The following is a 13,337-nucleotide window of genomic DNA, read 5'->3' on the forward strand; positions in this document are numbered from 1 at the left end:
AGCATATTTAAGAGATAAATTCAGTCCATTAATATTACTACTGAAATGTAGTGAAGTGGAGATGTTGATTCGTAATAGAAATATAAAATAATTTACTTTATTGCAAAAGGGAACTCCTAAGCAGGGGATTCACAGGTCCAGACAGAGATGGGAAGATTTAAATATTAATATTGATGAACAAAATTGATTGGAGCTATGTTGAGATAGTATGACAAATACTATGAATGTTAGGTATAGATTAGTTCAATATAATTCTCTACCTCAATTATATTGAATGCCACAGAAATTAAATAGATTGAAATCAGATTTATCAGATCAATGTTTTAGGTATGGCCAGGGGATAGGTACTTTTTTACATTCTACTTGGTCCAGCCCTAAAGTGAGATCTTTTTGGATCAATATGAGAACTTTTTTAGTTAGAACAGGTTACAGGAATTAAATTTCCACAAATCCCTACGTTGTTTTTATTCAGTAATATTTTAGGGATAAGACAGAACTTGAAATTAACTATATATCAAAAAGATTTTGTAAAGATTGCATTAGCAAGAAAATGAATAGCAGTGATTTGGAAATCGGACTTTCATCTGGGTATGGAGTGATGGAACAGAGAAATGGAAAGTTGCATTCCCTTTGAGAAGATTACTTACAATTTAAGAAATAAATATGATGTATTTTTGAAAATTTGGTGCCTGTATTTACGAACTGCGGGTATAAATCTATAGCTATTTTCCCTAAACTTCAAGAACTTCGTTAACCTCCTTGGAAGAATTAAAAATGTAAATGTTTAGAACTGTGTGATGAGCGGTGTCTTCTTAGCAATCAGGTATTTTCTCTTTTTCTTTCTTTATCGCTTTTCTTTCTTTGCTTTCTTCCTTTATCTATTTCTTTACTTTACTGGGGATTTACTGTAGGGGGAAGGAGGTTGGGGGTTTATACCATCATGTATAATTGAACTGATATTAATTTTTACTTTTCTATGCCTCTCTTAACTTTGTAGACCTCTATTAAGTCACCTCTCATTATTCTTCACTCCAAAGAGAAAAGCCCCCTTAATACCTACCCCTCATGACCATAGGAGACAAGACCATAAGACATAGGAGCAGAAATAGGATGATCAGCCCATCAAATCTGCCCCACCATTCAATCATGAACTGATCTATTTGCCCATTCAGCACCATACGGTTGTCTCCCCATAACCTTCGATGCACAGGCTAATCAAGAACCTATCAATCTCTGTCTTAAATACACCCAATGACTTGGCATCCATAACCGCCTGTTGGAACAAATTCCTCATATTTACCATCTTCTTGTTGAAGAAATTCTTATGCATCTCTGTTCCAAGTGGATGGCCATCAATCCTGAAGTTATGCCCTCTTGTTCTTGACCAAGGGTTCTCCAAAGTGGTTAATATCAACCCTTGGGGGACTATCCAAGGGGTCGATTGAACTTTTGTGGTGGAGAGCAGGAGTGCGTCTATGGAAAATAGCAACTATGCCAGTCATGGCAAATCTCTTGCAAGAGTGAGCCTTGGTGACCACCATTTTGTGTTGGGAATAAGTTGAGGGCAAATGGGAGGATGGAATGAGTGTAGAAGAAAGATGTATGTGTTCTTTGTACCTTTGGTAGTGCCCCCCCCGTCCAGTGACACAACCACCCCCCCCCCCCTGCCCAGTGTCACCACCATTGCTCCCTCCATCCACTGCCGCAATCATCCCTTCCCCACCCCATCCAGCGCTGGGATTCCATGCCTGGGGGGTCGATGAAGGATCAAGTATTCCATGAAGGGAGTCGATGGTATAAAAAGTTTGGGAACTCCTATCCCAGCCTCTCCCACCATGGGAAACAACCTTTTACAGTTACTCTATTGAGCCTTTCAAATTCAAAATGTTTCAATGTGATTCCCCCCCGCCCTCATTCTCCTAAATTCCAACAAATACAGGTCAAGAGCTGTCAAATACCCCTTATAAGAGAACCCTTTCATTCCTGGAATCATTCTAGTGAACTTCCTCTGAACCCTCTCCAACTTCAGCACATCCTTTCTTAAATGAAGAACACAAAACTGTTCACAATACTCTAAGTGAGGTCTCATCAATGCCCTATAAAGCCTCAACATTACACCCCTGCTCTTATATTCTATTCCTCTTGAAATGAATGCCAGCATTGGATTTGCGTTCTTCACTACCATCTCAACATGAAAGTTTACCTTCAGGCTATCCTGCACGAGGACTCCCAGGTCCCTTTGCTTCTGGGTATTTGCAATTTTCTCTCCAGATCCCCTTGTAGACTTCTATTAAGTCAACTCTCAGCCTTCTTTGCTACAGAGAAAAGTCCCCCCCCACCCCCCCACCAACACCCCCATCCCCAAGATCCGTTATCTCCTTTGCACCTAACCATGACTGCAGGAGATGGTCCACTTGTGCCCACACCTCTTCCCTCACCACCATTTGGGACTCCAAACAGTCTTCTAAGCAAAGCAACCCTTCACTTGTGAATCTGCAAGGGTCGTCTGCATCCAGTGCTCCACTAAGACAAAGAGTCTGGAAGATCGCCTCATTAAGAATCTTGCCGCAGTGGTGTGTATCTCCCAGTGGCCACCCATTTCAATTCCCTACCCCATTCCCTTGCTGACATGCCTGTCCACTGCCAGACTGAGACCACCCGGAAAATGGAAATCCAACATTTTCTGGCTGGGCATGGGTTTCCATTTTGGCTCTTGTTCCCTCTGTTCCTGTCTCCATTCTTTCACCACCCCTCACCTTTTCTCTATCTTCCCCTAACCCCATCTAATTTTCTTCATCTCTCACTCTTCCCATATCCCTGTCTCCTTTCCTCCAGCTTCCCTCCCCTTTTCTCTCTCCTTCCCTACCCCTTGTGATGGAGAGCAGGAGTGCGTCTACGGAAAATAGCAACTATGGCAGTCATGGCCAACCTCTTGCAAGAGTGAGCCTTGGTGAGCACAATTTTGTGTTGGGAATAAGTTGAGGGTGAATGGAGTGACACAACCACCACCCCCCTGCCCACTGCCGCAATCATCCCTTCCCCACCCCGTCCAGCATTGGGATCCTATGCGAGATGTCTGAAAGCAATGCCAATAAAATTCTCTTGCTCAGAAGATGCAAAGGGGAGATTCCCTACCTTGGTGGTGCAGCCAGCAATGGTGGCTCCCAGTCACTCTCCGTTCCCCCCCCTCCCCCTTCCCCTGGTGTCTCTCTCTCTCTCTCTTTCCCCTTCTGGTTTCTTTCTCTTCCTCCAGTCTCTCACTCTCTCCCTCCAGTTTCACTCTCATTCTCTCCACTCCCAGTCTCTCACACTCTTTCCCTCTCCCCATGATCAATTCTCAGCTTTTTTCTCCTGCCCTTCTATCTATGTCGCCCTATGGCTTGTTCACCTGTACCTTCTTCCCTCCTCCCCCACTTTTTTATGCAGGCATCTGCCTGCATTTTGCCCATTCCTTGATGAAGGTAGTGTGGGAGAACAGATCTCTCAATGTCACCTAGCAGATTGATTGGACAGTTAAGAAGGCCTTTGGTACACTGGGCTTTATTATTCGAGGGATTGAGTTCAGGAGTACTGAGGTGATGTTGCAGCTCTATAAATCTCTGGTGAGACCACACTTGTTCAGTTCTGGTTGTCTCATTACAGGAAGGACGTAGAAGCTGTGAAGTGGGTGCAAAGATTTATCAGGACATTGCCTGGAGTGGAAGATGTGTCTTATGAGGCAAGGTTAACAGAGCTAAGGTTTTTCGTTTTGGAGCGAAGAAGGATGAGAAGAAACTTAGTAGAAGTCTACAAGATTATAAGAGGCAGAGATAAGGTAGGGAATCGGCACCTTCTCCCAGGGCAGGAATAACAAACCCCAGAGGATATCTGTACAAGATAAAAGGAGGAAAGTTTAGGGGAGACATCAGGGGTAAGTGCTTTACAAAGAGAGTTGTGAGTGGCTGGAATGCATTGCCAGGATGGTGGTGGAGTCTGGAACAATAGGGGCATTTAAGAGACTCTTAGGCAGGCACATGGATGAAAAGAAAATAAAGGGTTATGAGGTAGGGAGGGGTTAGTCTTTTTGGTAGGTATATATGGGTCAGCACAAGATCATGGGCTAAAAGGCCTGAACTGTGCTGTAATGTTTTATGCCCAAGGGCTCTGGCCTGAAACATTGGTTAAATATCTCCTAAAGTCGTTGCAGGACACACTGAGTTTTTCCGCTATTCTTTATTAAATGTAGGCTCAATGCCAATATTCAGGAGGAGAATGGAGAGATCCATGGTTGGGATATGGAGGGCGGTGGCTTGGGATGAGGCAGAATAACATCAGCAGGGACCAGAGTTCAATGTCCATTTCTCCGGTTCTGACAGCTTCCAGGCTGCTGAACCGGCCCACCCACCCTGAACACAGACCACCGACGATCCAATCCGGGAACTCTCGAGCCATCTTTATGCTCGACTGAAACCTCGCTTTAGTTCCTACACTGACTGTAACTGGGAGCACTAATTGTCCTTTCATACTACATCAATCATCTCTCTCCACCAGAGTCACATAATTTATACCTGTCTCTGTGACATGTCCGAAAGCAATGCCAATAAAATTCTCCTGCTCAGAAGATGCAAAGGGGAGATTCCCTACCTTGGTGGTGCAGCCAGCAATGGTGGCCCCCAGTCACTCTCTGTTCCCCCCACCCCCTTCCCCTGGTGTCTCTCTCTCTCTCTCTCTTTCCCCTTCTGGTTTCTTTCTCTTCCTCCAGTCTCTCACTCTCTCCCTCCAGCTTCACTCTCATTCTCTCTACTCCCAGGCTCTCACACTCCCCGGTTTCACTCTCTCCCTCTCTCTTTCTCACTGCCGTCTCCCTCTCTCCCCAGACTCCCTCAGACTTCCTTCTTTCTCTCATCCCAGTCTCTCTTTCACCTTGTCACTCCTTTATGTCTCTTTCTCCCCATCTCTCTTTCTCTCCCTTGTCTCCCTCTCTCTCCACCTAGTGTCTCTTACTTCCCCCCAGTCCCTCTCCTGTCTCTCTCTCCACCCCCCCAGTCTATCTCTCTCCCTCCCCGTCTCTCTCTCCCCCAGATTCCAGCGCTCTCCCCAGTCACATTCTCTCCCTGTCTCTTTCTCTCTACCCATCTTTCCCTCTACTTGAGTCTCTCATTCTCCCTACCAGTCTCTCGCTCTCCTCAGTCTCTCTCTCTCCTCCAGCCTCCCTCTCTTCCCAGTGTATCTCTCCCTCCATCTCTCACACTCTTCCCTAGTCTCTATTTCCCTCCAGTCTCTCTCTCACCCTGTCTCCCTCTCAGTCTCTCTCTCCACCCAATCACTCTTGCTACCCCCATTCTCTCTCTCTCCCCCTTCCGGTCTCTCTCTATTCCCCTCCAGTTTCTCTATCCCCCACCCCCGAGTATTTCCTTCCCTGTCTCTCTCCTTGTCTTTCTCTCTACACTCCAGTATCTCTCCCCGAGTATTTCTTTCCCATCTCTCTCTCACCTAAGATTCTCCTCTCTCCCCCAGACTCGCGCTCTCTCCCAGTTACTCTCTCCCCAATCTCTGTCTCTCTTCCTGCTTCTATCTCTCCATCTCCCTTGCCTCTTGTTCTCCTCACCAGTCTCTCTCACCCCAGTTGCTCCACCCTGTCTCTCACTCCACGACTCTCACATTTCCTGTGGCCTCTTGCTCTCTCTCTCAATTTCTCAACCCAGTCTATCCCTCTCCCCCAGACTCTTGCGCTCTCCCCAGTCTCCGTCTCTCTCTCTCCCCCAGTTGCTTGCTCTCCCCACGAGTCTCTCCCTCTCCCTCTTCTCAGACTTTCTCTCCCCCCGCCTCTCTTCCTCTTTCTACCCCCCACCCCCCCCCCCCCCCGCCAGTCTCTCTCTCTTTCCTGTCTAAACCCCCCCAGGCTCTCTCTCCCCTGCTGTCTTAGCTCATTCTCTCTCCCTAGTTTCTGTTTTGCTCTCCAGATTCTCTTTCTCCAGACTCTCCTCCAAATTCTCCCCCCAGCATTGTGCTAACTGCTACGCCAACCATGCTCTCTCCAGTCTCCCTATCCCCCACTCTCTTTCTCCCTTCTCCCCAGTATCTCTCACCCCGTCTCTCTTTCTCTACTCTCCCTCTCCCCAGTTTCTCTCTCTCCTTCTGTCTCCCCATATTTCCTCCATCTCTCTTTATCCTTCTTTCTCTCTCACCCAGTCTCTCTCACTCCCCACTCCAGTCTGTCCACTCCCCAGTCTCCCCTTCTTTCTCTCCTCTTCACCCTTTCTGTCTGTCTCTCTCTTCCCATGTCTCACTCTCTTCCCCCATCTTTCTCCCAAGCCTTTCTCTCTCCCCAGTCCCTCTCACTCTCCCGTCTCTCCCCATCTCTCTCTCTCTCCACTCCACAGTCTCTCCCTTTCTCTCTCCCTACTCCCTCTCTCTCTCTTCCCTCAGTCTGTCTATCTCTCTTCCCCCAGTCTGTCTGTCTCTCTTCCCCACCATCTTTCTCTCTCACAGCATCTCTCTTCCCCCAGTCTCATTCATTCTCCTACATCTCTCTCTCTTCCTTTGTCTTTCTCTCATCCTAGCCCCCAACCCCCCTCTCTCTCTCCCGTCTTTCTCTCCTCACTCTCCTCTCCTCAGTCTCTCTTTCTCCCCTGTCTCTCTCATCTCTGTGTCTCTCTCCTCCTATTTCTCTCTCCCCCCCGACTCACTTTGCCTGTCTTGCTCCAGATTCTCTCCCTCATCTCTCTCTCTTCTCCAGTATCACTCCCTCTGCCTCAGTCTCTCCCCAAGTCTCTCTCTCTTCCCATTTGTGATTGGGTCATTTGAATGCAGTCGGGGTATTTGCTGAACTGGCAAACCTGCAGGTGGCTGGAATGTCAGTTTACTCACACCTATGTATGACACGGCGTTGTGAAATCAACTTACCCATCACCATCCAGAAAGATCTGAGTATCACTGCAGATAGGGTAGACCAGACCGATGGTACAGGCTGTCCTGCTGTAGGCACAGGGGGAAGGTTTTGGTGAAATGCGACACCCCCTCATCCGAATCTTCTCTCCCTCACCCAGGGATCGGGGGCTTCAGTGACAGGAAGCCTGCTGATTCCCATCTCCATCCCCCCCAACTTCCTACACCTGACTATCACCTCCTTCATCCTTTAATCTCCCCCTCTCTCTATCTTTCTCCCACCTCTCACTCTCCCACCTCTTTCTCCAACTACTTTATCTCTCTCTCCCGACTCACCTTCCACCCCCTGTTCCTCCCACCCCCTCTCATGACCCCACCTCTCTCATCACCCTCACTCTCTCACTCCCCTCTCCCTCTTCCCATTTCTCTCTCCCCCACTCTCACCACCCTTGCTCCTATCCCTCCTAGCTCTCTACCCTTCCATGCCCTCTCTCCCTCCCTTACTCTCCTGCACACTCTCTCCCCTCTTACTCTCCTGCATGCTCTCTCCCCTCCTCACTCCATCCCCCTCGCTCCCCCTCCATCTGCTTCTCCCCAGCCCTCTCTCCCTGCTTACGATCCCCACCCTCCCCTCTCCCTCCGTCCCTCTCCCTCCCATTCTGTCCCCTCCCCCTTCTTCCACCCTTTCCCACCTCCCCCCACTATACACCTCTTCCCCTCTATCTCTTACCTCCCTTGCAATGTACAATCCACTCCCAGTATGAGATATTCCACAAAATACATGTTTGCATTATTTGATACCAAGAGCATGTACCGTGATCTGTTTGGTTTCGAACTTTCAAGCTGAATGGCCTGTGGGGAGAGAGCGGGGGTGGGGGAGGGGGGAGAGAGAGAGCGGGGTGGGGGAGAGAGTGGGGGGGGAGATAGTGGGGGAAGAGAGTGAGTGGGAGAAAGAGGGGGAAAGGGAAAGAGAGAAAGGGGAGAGTAAAATGGGGAAAGCAAGAGATTGAGAGGAAGAGAGAGAGGGGAGTAGATAGAGAGGGGTGAGAGAGGGACCAAATAGGAGGAGAGAGAAGGGAGAGAGAGAGGGGGGAGGAGAGAGATGGACAGAGAGATAGGGAGAAAGCAGAGACATTAACAAATGCAGAGTTACATTTAATAGAACATGTAAACCCCATCACTGATGGGGTCATATTTATGACACCAGGAGTTTGACAGGAGGGTGGAGAGGGAGCTTCACTCTGTGTCCAACCCCGAGTGTGTGAGATGGGGACAGAGCAGAGGGTGCCTCATTCAGTATCCCACCCTGAGAGTGTGTGACAGAATGGGGGGAGGATGCTTCAGTCTGTGTCCCACCTGGAAGTGTGAGGTGGGACAGTGTGGTGGGAGCTTCACTCTGTGTCCCACCCTGGGAGTGTGTGATGAGACAATGTGGAGGGAGTTTCACTCTGTGTCACACCTCGGGAGTGTGTGTTGGGATGGTGTGATGGGATGGCGTATTGGGAGCTTCACTCTGAGTCCCACCTCTGGAGTATGTGAAGGGACGGGGAAGAGGGTGCTTCACTCTGTTTCCCACCCTAGGAATGTTTGATGGGACAGAGGAGAGAGTGCTTCACTCAGGATCCCTTCCCGGGAGTGTGTGAAGGAACGGGGGAGAGGATGCTTCATCTTGTGTCCCACTCCTGTAGTGTGCAATGGGATGGTGTGGATGGAGTTTCACTGTGTCCCACCCAAGAATGTGTGATGGGATGGCTCAGAGGGACCTTCACTCTGTGTCCCATCCCGGGAGTGTGATGGGAGCTTCACTCTGTGTCCCATCCAGGATTGTGTGATGGGTTGATATGGAAGGAGACTGTGAGTTTTAATGTCCCACTCACCAGGTGGATGGAATCTTCCGGCTTAAGAAGTTGGCACATCAACTGCAGATGATTCTGCAGAGACTCCCCTCCACTGGAGACCGGAGGGTCATCCTGACATTCACTCTCGACCTCACACTCTGGGAGGAGGAGTGCAGAGCCATGGACCATCAGAAAACTGTCTCTGCAAAACAAAGAGGGTCATGGAGAGAGAGGGGATAAGAGAGCAAGGGGAGGAGAGCGGTGTGGGGGAAGGGAGCAGGGGGGGAAGGGAGAGCGAGGTGAGGGAGAGCGGGGGAGGGAGAGTGGGGGGAAGAGAGTGAGGGGAGGAGGGGGAGCAGGGGAAAGAGTGGGGGAGAGAGAGGGGGGTTAGAGTGGAGGGAGAGAGATGGAATAGAGAGGGGGAGACAGAGGGAGAGTGAGGAGGGGAGAGAGAGGGGTTAGAGAGAGGGAGATAGAGGGGAGAGGGAGAGAAAGGGAGAGGAGGTGAGAGAGAGAAGGGAGAGGTGAGAGGTGGGAGAGAGAGGGGGAGTAAGAGAGTGGGAGAGGGAGAGATGAGGGGATAGATGAAGGGAAGAAAGGGGAGAAGGGAGATAGAGAGAGGGGAGAGTGAGGGGGTCTGGGGGGGGGGGTGCAGTGGGGAGTGAGAGGGCAGAGAAAGGGCCTGGGAATCTCACCGTTTCTGAAGCTTTGGTCGAGAAGTATTCCCATCCTGGGGATATCAGAGAGAGGGTGAGAAGTGGGGTGGGGGGGGGGTATGAGAGTGATGGGGAGACCAAAGGGGTAGGTGGAGGGGGGAAAGGGAGGGGTTGAGACCATAATAGGACCATTAGAAATCAGAGCAGTTCTAGGCCATTCAGACAATCGAGTTTGCACCACTATTTAATCATGTGCTGATCCATTTTCCCCCACTCAGCCTCATCCCTCCATAACCTTTGATGTCCTGGCTAATCAAGAATCTATCAATTTGTCTTAAATATAGCCAATAACTTGGTCTCCATCCTCTGACTGAAGAAGTTCCTCCACATCTTTGTTCTATGTGGATGCCCTTCAATTCTGAAGTTGTACCCTCTTGTCTCCCACTGACGGAAACAACCATTTTGCAGCCAGAATCAGAATCAGGATTTGTTGAAATTCTGTGGTTTTTGGTGAGGGGGGGAAGAGAGGTAGGATAGAGACAGGGAGGGAGAGTGTGGAGTAAGAGGGTGGGAGAGGGAGGGTGAGAGGGGGCTAGATGAGGGGAAGTGAGGAGAAAAGGGAAGAGAGAGAAGGGCAGAATGGAGGTTAAATGAGGGAGAGGGGAGAGTGAGGAGGTCAAGAGAGGGGGAAGTGGGTGGGGGGGGTGGTTGAGAGGGCAGTGAAGGTGTATGGGGATTTCACAGTTTCTGAAGCTTTGGTTGAGATGAGTCCCCATCCTGGGGATATCAGAGAGAGGGTGAGAGGAACAGGAGTAAGAGAATGGAGAGAGATAGGGAGACCAAGGGATGGATGGGGGGGTTGGGGAGGGAGGGGTTGAGACCATAATAGGACCATTAGACATCGGAGCAGTTCTAGGCTGTTCAGCCAATCGAGTTTGCACCACCATTTAATCATGTGCTGATCCATTTTCCCCACTCAGCCACATTTAGTCCATGCCTTTCAACATTCAAAATGTTTTAATGAGATTGAGGGATGTGAGAGTGTTGTGAAATATCTAAAACTGTATGTATCCGGACATGGGGAGTTGTGAAACCTTCCAGACAGGATGGAGAAACTGACAGGCGGAAACAGACATGAAGGGGAGATAAAATATTGTGTGTGTGCATGTGCACACATGAGTGGATGTGTGTGCGGAGTGCATGTGGGGGTTGTATGTGTGTGAGGAGTGCATGTGGGGGTTGTATGTGTGTGTGTGGGATATGTGAGTGCGTCTGGGATTTGCAAGTGTTTGTGTGCATGCGCGAGCATGTGAGTATATGTGGATGTGTGAGTGTATATGCGTGTGTGTGAGCATGTATGTGTGTGTGTGTGTGTGTGTGTCAGTGCATATGTATGTGTGTGTGTATATGTGAGTGTGGGTGATATGTGTGTGTCACTATGTGTGAGCATGTGCAAGAGTGTGTGTTTTGTGAGAATGAGTATGTGATTGAGTGTGTGTGTGTGGCCAATGGTGAACAGTAGGGTGGAGGGAGAATGTGGAAGGGACAGAGTCTCTATGAGGGATAAGTCTGGGGAGGGGGGTTCACGGTCCAACAGGGGATAAATTACAGATAATACAGGAGTGGGAGAGAGGGAGGGATCATTGATAGAAAGGAGGATAAATAATGTAGGAGAATAAGGCAAGGCAGATAGAGGAGAAGTAGAATGACACAGGGCAGCAAAGGAGAGATAGAATGAGGCAGGGCAGGAAATGGAGAGAGAATCATACAGGGCTTAGAGGAGAGGTAGAACATGACAGAGCAGAGAGGAGGGATAAAATGAGGCAGGGCAGGGAAAGGAGAGATGGATCAGTAACCCCCTCACCCCATCTCTGGAGGTGTGGATTGGACTAGGTTCATCCCCATTTCCCCATCAAAAAAGAGGAAAGGATAGATGGGAGGATTAGAGGGGAGGGATGGATAGAAAGGGAAGGTATAGAGGGGAGGGAGGTAGGGGATAGGGAGGGATAGAGGGTGGAAGGGAGAGAAGGTAGGGATAGAGGGGAGGGAGGGTCAGAGGGGTGAGGATAGAGGCAAGGGAGGGGGATAGTGATAGACAGAGAGTGGAGGGATGGAGATTGGGAAGAGGGGGAGATAGGGTGGTTTAGAGGGAGAGATAGAGGGGGATTGAGGGATAGAGGGGAGGGAGGGTGAGATAGAGGGCAATTGAGGGATAGAGGAAGAGAGAGAGAGATGGGGGATTGAGGGGAGGGTGGGATAGAGGGGAGGAACTGGAAGGAGGAAGGGGAATGGAGGGAGGGTGAGAAGGCAGGGAGGAGTGGGGAGAGAGGGGAGGTTAAGAGCGAGCTTGGGGAAAGAGGAGGAGGTAATTGGCTAGGAGTGAGGGGGAAGAGGAAGGTGCAGAGAGATCACAGAGGGTGATAGTGATAGGATCTCTCGCAGAAAATTCCCCAAAGGATCTATTCCAGGCTCACCCACAAGAGAGAAGAGAGGGAGGGAGGGAAGAATAATTGGGAGGGAGGGAGAATGGGGATTGAGAGGAAGGAGAGATAAAGGGGAGGGTGAAAGAGGGGAAGGAAGGGGGACAGAAGCAAGGGACGGTGACACAGTGGAGGGAGGGAGGGGGACACTGGTGAGGGATGGAGGAAGGGAGGAGGGAAGGTAGGGAGAAATTTAAAGATGGAGGGGGAGTGAGAGAGGGTCCGGGACAGATAGAGGGAGGAAGGGTGGAGGGTGAGACGGAGGGGGGAGAGAAGGGGGGAGAGAGGGAGGAACAGAGAGAAGGGGCGGGGGAGTGAGAAGCGAGAGGAGGGAAGAGAAGGGAGAGGAATGAGGACTCAGCAGTTTCTCCCTACCCGGGACCATTCCCTTCTCGCTGGGAGTCTCTCCGGGGCGACGGGCAGTCTCCGCGACCCAAACTCCCTGTCCAGCGCTCCCTCTCGCCCCGCTCCTGCGCTCCCTCTCCCCGCGACGCTTCCTCACCCGTCGCCTTCCGCCTGGAGATCGCGGCACCGAGATCAACGACATCTCTCCACGATCCGGCCGTCGCAAAACTTCTATGTCTCCCGAAGAAAGTTCGGGCCGCGGAGTCCGCCCCTTCCCTTCGTCCCGTCCCGCCCCATCCCGGGGAGGTTCTCAGCGGCAAGGGAAAGATCTAGGGGAGGGAGGGAGGAAGGTAGAGGGGGGGAAGGGACATTGAGGAGGAGGGAGGAGAAGGGTAGACGAAAAGAGGGGTAGGCGAGAAGAGGGAAGGATGGAGGGAGGGGATGGGAAGGATGGAAAGAGGAGGGAGGGAGAGGGAAGGGGAGGAAGGAGAGTGGGTGAAAGAAGGGGTAGGGAATGAGGGATATAAGAAGGGAGGGAGGGAAGGAGAAAGGGGAGGGATTAAAGGAGGGAGAGGGGTTGGGAAGGAGGGATGTAGAGAGGGAAGGAGGGAGAGTGGAGGGATGTAGGGAGGGAAGGAGGGAGAGTGGAGGGAAGGAGGGATGTAGGGAGGGAAGGGAGGGATAGAGAGAGACGGGAGAGATATAGAAGGGAAGGGAGGGTGGGATACAGGAGAAAGGGATGGAAAGAAGTAGAGAGGGGAGGGAGAGAAAGGAGGGAGGGTGTATAGAGAGGAGAGACTAGGGAGAGGGTGAGACTGGGGTCATGGAATTGGCAAAATGGCTCAAGACAGTGCAACAGAATGCCAAAATGTTCTCCTCGGGCAATGCGGCCACCATCTTGGAACGCAGGGTCCCAAGTCACCGCCATTTCCGTCAAGCATCCGAAGTGCTTATTCTATGGACATGGGAAACATCCCCGGAAGAGCTGCCTGACCTGAAACGCAATGTGCTCCACCTGTGGGAAGAAGGGACACTTTGTGAAGGTATGTAGGTCCAACCTTCTGCCAGCAGCACTGCGTGTGGCCGCCAGCCCCCGCTGTCTTTGACCACACCACTTCCAGCTCCACCTTCGGCGTCACTTCCCAATCATG

At 50.6% G+C, this 13,337-nt stretch overlaps 1 protein-coding gene across 1 annotated transcript in view; it reads right to left on the reverse strand.

The window, feature by feature from the left end:
• LOC138752029 (protein phosphatase Slingshot homolog 3-like) overlaps window positions 1-13,337 on the reverse strand; it is a 69,172-nt gene that overhangs the window by 29,184 nt on the left and 26,651 nt on the right. Inside the window, exons 5-8 of the mRNA XM_069915185.1 lie at window positions 9,401-9,435; window positions 8,745-8,907; window positions 7,598-7,719; window positions 6,886-6,957 (exon numbers count right to left, since the gene is read on the reverse strand). Coding sequence (XP_069771286.1) covers window positions 6,886-6,957; window positions 7,598-7,719; window positions 8,745-8,907; window positions 9,401-9,435 — 392 coding nt within the window. The remainder of the gene's footprint in view (window positions 1-6,885; window positions 6,958-7,597; window positions 7,720-8,744; window positions 8,908-9,400; window positions 9,436-13,337) is intronic.

Source organism: Narcine bancroftii, chromosome 1, assembly GCF_036971445.1.
Source record: "Narcine bancroftii isolate sNarBan1 chromosome 1, sNarBan1.hap1, whole genome shotgun sequence".
NCBI lineage: Eukaryota > Metazoa > Chordata > Chondrichthyes > Torpediniformes > Narcinidae > Narcine > Narcine bancroftii.